The sequence below is a fragment of the Branchiostoma floridae genome, chromosome 2, assembly GCF_000003815.2.
Source record: "Branchiostoma floridae strain S238N-H82 chromosome 2, Bfl_VNyyK, whole genome shotgun sequence".
Lineage (NCBI taxonomy): Eukaryota > Metazoa > Chordata > Leptocardii > Amphioxiformes > Branchiostomatidae > Branchiostoma > Branchiostoma floridae.
This window is the reverse complement of record NC_049980.1, coordinates 27,359,811-27,368,437: the sequence shown is the minus strand read 5'-3', so window position 1 is coordinate 27,368,437 and position 8,627 is coordinate 27,359,811. Positions and strand designations below refer to the sequence as shown.

Sequence of the window (8,627 nt, the reverse complement as noted above, 5' to 3'; positions counted from 1 at the left end):
TTTATTAAGATTCAAAGAAAAGATCTGAGAGGTGTGGGCAACAGGATTATACGTCCTTTACAGGGCCTACACCTCCCGCGTACAGTTAAAAACAAGCTTTGAACTATAGGAAATAAGTAAATAAAAACTAAGTACATAAAGATATTCTAAAAAAAACAGCAAATACCAAATAAAAGCCAAACGAAACAACAGTAAAAGGTCAATTTCACCAAATACCACATACCTTAAGAGAGCAAAAACAAACATGGATATTAGACAAATCGGGCCCGGCTTCAGTTTGCAGAACGCCTCACGTCAGCATTGAAGGAGGACAATAAATCTTAATTACTGTGTGTAACGTTCATGGTATTCAATACGGTAGTCCTGTTGTCCCATTACTCTATACGTATGCTTTTAAATCTCAGTCCGTGTTTGATCAAAGTTTCTGGACTTCTGTTTAAAAGAAACCGTCGTCGTAAAAATGATACACAGTGGAGAGGGCACATGTACAGCAGTCGTAATGCAGTAGCACTGTCCCAATGTTGACACAGAGTATATGGCATATTTGTTATGCGAGGCGTGTGAAAGTGGTTGGGAAATGTGTTTCTGAACTTGTTTTCTCGGTTCGAGTCAGGAGAATGGGAACAGTCTTTTTTCCTTGACAGGTATGGAATGTAACCTGTTTGTTGGAAACATAACACAGGTAATCTAATTTACGAGACGAGACGCCATCAGCCAATCAAGAGTTCGCTGACCTCGACCAGTGAGAACACAAATTAAATCAGGGCCAAGCTAGAAAGCAACATCACGATTTTTGACCTACGCTTGGGTAAAAAATCAACGGCTTAACAATCTATTATTCAGTTTTAACGGTGGGGTTTACTAGATATCTTCCATAAGTATGATAGCGAAAATGTAGGACAGATGGAATTTGTATTGACATTCTCGAAAAATCAAATTTGTTTTGTCTCACCTGTACTTACTCCCGGCCCACTCACCACATGAAGAGTCAACAGGCGTCCAGGTGGGGACCACGCTTTCATTCGACTGACCTTTGACTTCGGGACAAAACATTTTAGGAACGGCTGATCATATAAACTTTCAGTTTTTCCAGAAATTTTGTATCCATTTCAGCTTTCTATGGCCCAAATTATGAGATACTATCATCGAAATCCTTTAAAGTAAGCACGCGTAATGAAACTGAGTGATTGTTCAACTGCGATGTAAACCGAGCTACATCCTGTAGAGTGGTCATTAACGGTCAGTCCCCTGTTTGGTACTTGTCAGGCGAAAGCACACCGCTGACGGAAATCTGGACTTGCTTCCTGACTTGTTAGTGATAAGAACACGTTCGATCCCCCCATGCCCTGCCTTGTTCCAGTGAAGGTATGGTTTGGAACGTCCTGGGCACCTTTGGGTCCTTCAAACATAGCAAGATGAGAGAAGACGAACTGAATACAAGCACACCGGCGGGTGTCAGGTGCGTCAAAACCACTTTTGACTTCCAAGACGATTTCAGGACACGCCCGAGACGTCTGCAAAAGCTTCTTGCCACAGCGAGGGACGTGAGGAGATGTCTGACACCTGTCTATCAAGGTGTAGAAGCATTTTTCTTCCTCCTAGTCGCCCTGACTGACTTGGGTACAGCGTGGGCGAACTGCACAGCGTACAGTCTCTCTTTGTACAAGAATGTCACCATTGAGCAGTGCCTGTACGTTGTGTGTTGTTTGGCGTCCGTCATTTTTATATGGGAAGTGTTACTGTTCTGTAGAACAATGGATCAACTGCGTCGGGAACGTCGCTTGGTTCGGAGAGCCAGGCGACAGACACGAGCCCGACGGGGCACGAAGAAAGCCGAAGTGGTCATTGTCGTTGACGAAGTGAAGGAAGAAGTAGAAGCGAAGGGGGAGGGGGAAAGGAGAGGGTCGATCCAAGACGTCGTGACTCCTCCTGAGTATCGGACGATCGACGCAAAGATGAAGCGGTTCACCATGAGTTTCTTCGAGGTCTTGCTTCACGACATGTTCATATCGGTCCTGATCGCCACCCGGTGTCAGCTAACAGAGACCAGCCCCGTTCTAATAGTCTCCATGATGACCACTCTGATATGTGTGTGCATCAGGCTCTTCCACAACGTCTGTCTCCACACGTTCTTACAGTGCAAGTACAGTGAGAGGAGGTTCAAATACTACCAGCCCAGCGCCTGCATCAAGTTTTGGATGCTGCTTGCCATGACGGGGGTTCTCATTTTCCACGCCGTGACCGTTTCCAGGTTAACGTCTGAGACAAACCCTGCCATTTTAGTTAGTGACACGGTCTTGGTGCAGGAGCCCGTCAACGACCGTTTTTACAATCCTCTTTACTTCAAGATAGGGGCAAAAGTAGACACAGCAACTTCAAGACGATTGACAACTACGCGGGGCTTACGACAACAAGGCGAAGCAATGATATTTACAGAGCGGTGCTCCAGTTTTGCACAAAGTAGATTGTACCATGGCAACAGATCGTATAGCCTCCAGGATCTATCTGTAACCTGTAGGAACAATTGCACTCTAATACTCCGAATACGATACGAAAATGTCGCCCCAGATTCGCCTAGATACCTGTTCAATGCTTGGCAACGGACTGATTGCGACAATGAAGCCTATTACGCAGAGTACGGCCGAAATGGGACTTCGTTAGACCACTTAAGCGACAGTGTGACGTCACCCGGGTTCACTGTACACATACAGGGAGACTTCTGCAACGATGCCGTACGGGATCCGGATATGACTCTCTCTTCTCTCGGGCAATAAGTATAACATTCACTATCTACTATTGCAGCATCAGTAATACCTGAGGTATGCACACGTCAGATATCCAGGTGTTCCAGACATGAGACTTGAGGGCACCCAGCGTGGTTAAGAGTTGACTTTGCGTTTCATAACAAAGAAAATATTTTTAAAGTCACTTCTTTTGCAATATTACGACAATGCTGTGCATCAGTGTCGATTAAGTTATTTATAACCGTTGTAAAAATGTACTTTCAGTTGCTTACGGTAGTATCTATTTAAAATAAGTTATAGATGTTGCGTTTATGACTGACTAACGTTAGATTCAATAAAGGAAAAAAAGAAAGATGAGCTAGAATATCAATTACGTACTTGTTATCTGTGTCATTATCGACGAAAGTAGTCAATCTGGAATGTGCGGTTCAAAAAACATTAAGTAAATCAGGGTGGGAAAGGCATTCTGTCATGTGTGCATGCTTGTGTGATGCTATTTGCTGTAACAATTAGCGACTGATAAATGACAATATTTATCTTGTGATAATCTGACGAATCGCTCTTTCATTGCGTTATGATTTATGACACGGGTCACATAAAGTTAGTATGTCATAAGCCAAATTTAAGGGCCTCATTCCGTTGTGTTTGACCTCTTAAGCAAATGCAAATGTTTGTTTGAATCCTCTTTTCGGCTATCTTAGGGCACCCTGCGGAATTATAAAATGTGAGGTAAATAGAAAAGAGCGCAAGCCGAATGATAAATTCAGCAGTGGACTCAGTTCCTTTAGCTAGAATTTCGACATTAAAAAAAAACCTGCAGTTGACTGAACTTTGTTCTAAGATTGACTCCAGCATTAATCTTCGACCCAATCCATTTTCTTTCAGTCGCCAGTACAAACTCCAAACGACAAACCCACAAACACAGGAAAGAATCCGTTCCGCTGTCGCTAGGCTATAGCGATAGCTGAGTGCTATGTTGACAGAATAAACAGTCTTTAAGGGCGATTAGAGCATTGTTAGATCAGAACATTGCTTAGTTGTGGAGAATAGTCGCTGAACATCGTACAAGTTGATGAAAGCCCCAACTGTGTCTAACGCTAGGGAGTGGCGATAACACTAAAGTAACACTGTAAGGCTTCAGACATCAAATATGGCAATCTCAAAATCCTTTTGTAGCAAGGCGGTACTACATAGCCGCAATGCTGCGTATATTAATATTGTATATTGGATTTTTTTTTCTTATCATGTAAGGCGCATAAAGATTCGACGTCCAGTATATGAAATGGTCAGTCGGTGCTTGTGAGAGAAAGGGGAGATTATGCCAACTGCAGCTGGATATAGATATAAAGGTTTATTGAAAACTACTCCAAAACTTAATGGTAACTCGCAGTCTTCATCAGGATTTTAATCCATTTTTCCGCCAACGCGCACTGAACTAAGTGTTACGCCAGGAGTGCGCGGTCCCCGACGGAAGTCGACACCGATCGTCGTCCGGTTTAACTAACGTGGGTGGACATCGACACAGATGAGCTTTCATTCAGATGAACTATGTAATACCCGCGAGTAGTACCAGTAATACCAGAAAGACTGCCAGCTATATAACCAAAATATCGAACGTTCAAGTCGGGCAACATTCTGTGCAAGTTGGCAATGGGTAAAGTTAAGATCGTCATTGTTTTACTTCGCGTGTTTTAATGACGACAATGACGTTTAACGGGGAGGCGGCAGGTATCAACTTCTAACGTCACCCACTCCTGACGTCACAAGCACAAGTCTGTGCGCTTTGGCGGGAAAGTTTATCATCTGCATAGACAAGTGCACCTTTCAGGGCGGAGGACGTCAGAGTTTCCGGTGGGTATGGAAGACCAAGTATGGACCCTTGTGGCACACTTAGTCTTGCAGGGTGCTAATTTGACATATATCCATCAAAAGGAAGCCTGATGCCTCATATATGAATAGTCACAAACCGAAATGTGCTCAGCACCTAGTACCCCAATCCAGGCTTAATTCAGTAACGATATTGTCCTTAAGAACACAGGTGTCCCTCGGTTCTTGTACTTGCCTCTCCTTTCAGCCGTGCAAAAAGTAGCGACTCCTTGAATAATGGTAAGACTCACACGGTGATGGAGGGTCTTGTCACCATGGTGAAATACGCTTCGTTGCCACCTGGAGGAGTTGTACAAGAAAGGTCTGGCACACTCAGCATGACTTAGCTTGATCAAAATCACTTTCCGTCACATCGGAGTTTTCCTCCAAGTCGCAAAGGTGAGCAATGCATCGTGTGCTCATTTCGTTCGACTGAATTCGTGATTTTGTGACTGAATTTGCAATTAAGGCGTAGATTTTTCTAGTCAAATGATTTCTTGCGTCTCGATGTCGAAAATTGAATATTTACCAGAACCTTGTAGGCTTATCTACCCAATTTACTACAAGCTACAGTCGTAGTGTCTGTGACACTAGTGTAAGGAGCCGGTCACTTTGGTCGAGCGACTGTTCTATACATGATCATCGTCCGATTGTAAGCTGAGGGTATCCTTTGGAAAAATTCGTATAATGTTCGGTTGTCTTCTTCCGGAAATGCACCGGAAATTTACAGCTTGGTTCTGGTCAAATGGTTACAGTAGTTCCTAGTCACAGTATATAACTAAATCTAGTTCCACTGATGGGAATCATTCATCATTCAAACACCAAAGGATGTTATCTGACTGTTCGAAACTTTATCCAGATTAGACTTGTGTATTGTGTATAAAGTACATTTTGTGCTTCAAGGGTTGACTGTCTGTCCCTGATCTGAGAAGAAGCCGACTGGAGTCACCGAGTACAGGATGATGTTCGTCTTTGCCCTTCTTGTCGCTGGCCTTTTCCGTGAGTGTAATGATTGTTTTGGAGGTTGTGTGTGCGTACATGGGTGTGTAAGTGTGTGTCAGTGCTTGTGTGTGTGTGTGCGTGCGTGCGTGCGTGTGTGTGTACGCGCGCTTGTATGTGTGTGTACGCCTCTGTGTGTGTGTACAGTATATGTAACGTTACAAAGGAATCAATAGGTACAATTGCAAACCATATTGACACTTCCGTACATACATGTCGTCAGACTGGACATCAATACTATATATACACATTAAAGGCATCCAATACAATTCGTGGACAATATTCTAGAAGTATGATTTGGTCACATGTCACTTATTGGCCGAATCAGCATTTTTTATTGACAGTCCGGGGCGGTCTATCGAAGACAGATTGTGGTAAGACTAGTACAACAAGATCATTATGAAAGTAAAACATTTCGGGAATGGGAAAGAATGAAGGTGTCTTCTTTCTCATCAAGTTTCGTTTCTCTTAAAACGTGTTAATAATCATCCTTGTCTGTAGACCAGGCGCAGGGTCAGGGCCAGCTGTACCCAGGCGAGGTACAGGGGTTCCCTTGTCTGTCCTGCGACGCAGACATCATCGACGGCGTCCTGGACGACAACCCGTGTGCCGGCACCCCCGGGGACCTGTCCGACACCGTCAACTGTCCCATCGGGCAGTACTGCTACGTACGTTATTTTTGGTGTTGTTCACTACCAGACTCCCGCCTAGTCGAAGAGTAATAGGAGACTTTGGCCAAGTTAGGAGTGAACTTCTACTAGTAGGATTTAATTGGCCTAGGAATGAACTGACTGCAAGAGACTGACTGAAACCCATTAGCAGCTTATTTGTCCTTAGTTGGCCGAATTCTTCTCTTTTTTATATCCAGCTAACATGGCTGCCTGGAGACTGGAGACTATTTGATATTGACTATTTTAAAACAACCGGTTCAACTTCATGTACTCTATCGGGTTTGAGGTTTTCTTTTACTAAAAACCAGTAATTTATCACCTGCTTACGTTTCGGTGCCTATCAGACATCTTCCACAGAGCTTCTAACTCGAGTGCTGATTCTTGCAGATATATTCTTGCCGATGTCGTTGGCTCTTTTCCCAAACGTGGCTAAGTTTGTATCCCCCCAATCTCCCCTCCTCCCGATTCATCACTGGGGTTTCTTATCCAGACGTCATTTGGCAATTCATGATATGATATTATATGATATGATATGATATGATAAGAGTGCAGATGTATGGAAGATGAACACACACAACTATTAGTGAACTAGCTATAACCCCCTCCTTAAGTGCTTGCACAGCTAGCTGCAGCCGTGTTGCCTAAGGGTTATAGAAACGGAGATAGGTACCACCCTATATGCCCCATGTTGCGTGAAGGACTTTTCCCTACTCGTTTTTAATAGCAACAATTGGCTTGTGTTCTAATGTTTCCTTGACTGAGTTAGCACCGCACTCACTTTTCTTGACGAATTATCGCAGAAAGTTTGAAACAGAACACTTAAGAGAACCAAGACGTGGATAACAGGGGTAGTCCGTCACAATGGACGTCGTTCCGCCGGAACCATGTTGAGTATTTGAAGTCTGGACGTTAAGAACACTTCCGCGGTCTCTTTCCATTTCAAGTACCTTCAAAGCATTCTGTCCAGTGTGGGTCTTTTGAAAGCAATTTCCACGGCACAGGGTTGCGATGTTGTGATAATAAATGTATATGACCTGTACATTCAACATACATTTTCTTCAGGACGCTGACCCACTTTTCTACTCTCCAAGCAGAGGTTAGGCTCCAGATGTTTTGACGTTTTGGGGCGTTTTTATCGGGTTTTCTATTTTGTACTCTTTTATTGCGGCCTAGGCTGAAAAGATTACAAAAGAGAAAGCCCGATAAAAACGCATAAAAACATCAAAACAGCCGGAGTCTAACCTCTGCTTTGAGAGTACCACTGACACGCACCGATTTTCAGAATGTGTGACGTCAGAGTTGGTCAGAGGTGCCGGGAAGTCTATAACTGCCGCCGTCCCGGTTCTACGAAGTCTTAATTATTTAAACTGTATCATGTCGTACCAAGGACGTTATATAACGTCCTTGGTCGTACATAATATTTTGTTGTTCTCTATGTAGCCTCGTAGTACTATTGACTATATAGCTGTTAATTGTTATTGGATGCCATACATTGTACCTTGTGCGATTGTTGAGCAATAAAATTAATCAATTCATTCATACATATATTTGTGTATTTTCTCTCTTTGTTTCCGTCACCAGGTGATGTACCAGACTACAGACCGCGTGCTGACTGACATCGTGCGCGGCTGTGAGCAGACGTGCACGGAGACGGACGACTGCATGCGGGACGCCTCGGCCGACTGCGTGCGCTGCTGTAACGACCGGAACAACAACACCGCCTGCAACACCTGGGTCATCGACGTCGAGAACCTGCCGTCCGGTGGGGTCAGGGCGGGGGAAACTGCCCTGACCAGCCTGCTGGCTCTTATGCTGATGTTTGGGATTGTGTTTTCCCTTTTGGGCTAAATCGTCATGGATGTAAAGTTTTGACCAGTTTATGACCTGTGTGGTCTAGATTGAGATATTTTTTCTTGTGGATATTGTTAAGAAAACTCCAGTTTTCTGCAATGGACTTTTTTTTTTTACAGATTTCTACTTTTCAAACACGTTGAATGTTCCCCCGTAATTGAGCCCTAAATGAGAGAGTCTTGCCTATTGGCTAGACTCAGATATTGGGACGGGGTGAAATTCCAGTGTGTCTGGATAGCCCCCTGACAAATCATCTAACCTATGCTGTAGTGATAAAAGAAGAACTGATAGATACAAGTTCACTTTCTGTTCATCTTTGCTTGCTTTGAGGAGTATTAAACATCTGGCCTTGACACGATCAAGTTGTCTTTTTATTAACTAAGACATCGTTAATTTTCTTCTTCTTCTTTCCTTACTGCTAAACCCCTGTTACCTACGTAAGTGTGCGTATCTAATTACTCGAAATAATTAAGACTAATGATCATATTCCAAAAAA

General features: G+C 43.6%; 2 protein-coding genes across 2 annotated transcripts in view; one reads left to right on the top strand and one right to left on the bottom strand.

Annotated features, from left to right (window-relative positions):
* Positions 1 to 8,627, bottom strand: part of LOC118406008 (kelch-like protein 42) — a 266,342-nt gene that overhangs the window by 66,733 nt on the left and 190,982 nt on the right. The window lies entirely within an intron of this gene.
* Positions 4,932 to 8,489, top strand: LOC118406089. Its single transcript, XM_035805953.1, has 4 exons — positions 4,932 to 5,009; positions 5,514 to 5,609; positions 6,111 to 6,277; positions 7,862 to 8,489. The coding sequence occupies exons 2-4, from the start codon at positions 5,570 to 5,572 to the stop codon at positions 8,126 to 8,128; spliced, it is 474 nt and encodes a 157-aa protein (XP_035661846.1). The 5' UTR covers positions 4,932 to 5,009; positions 5,514 to 5,569; the 3' UTR covers positions 8,129 to 8,489.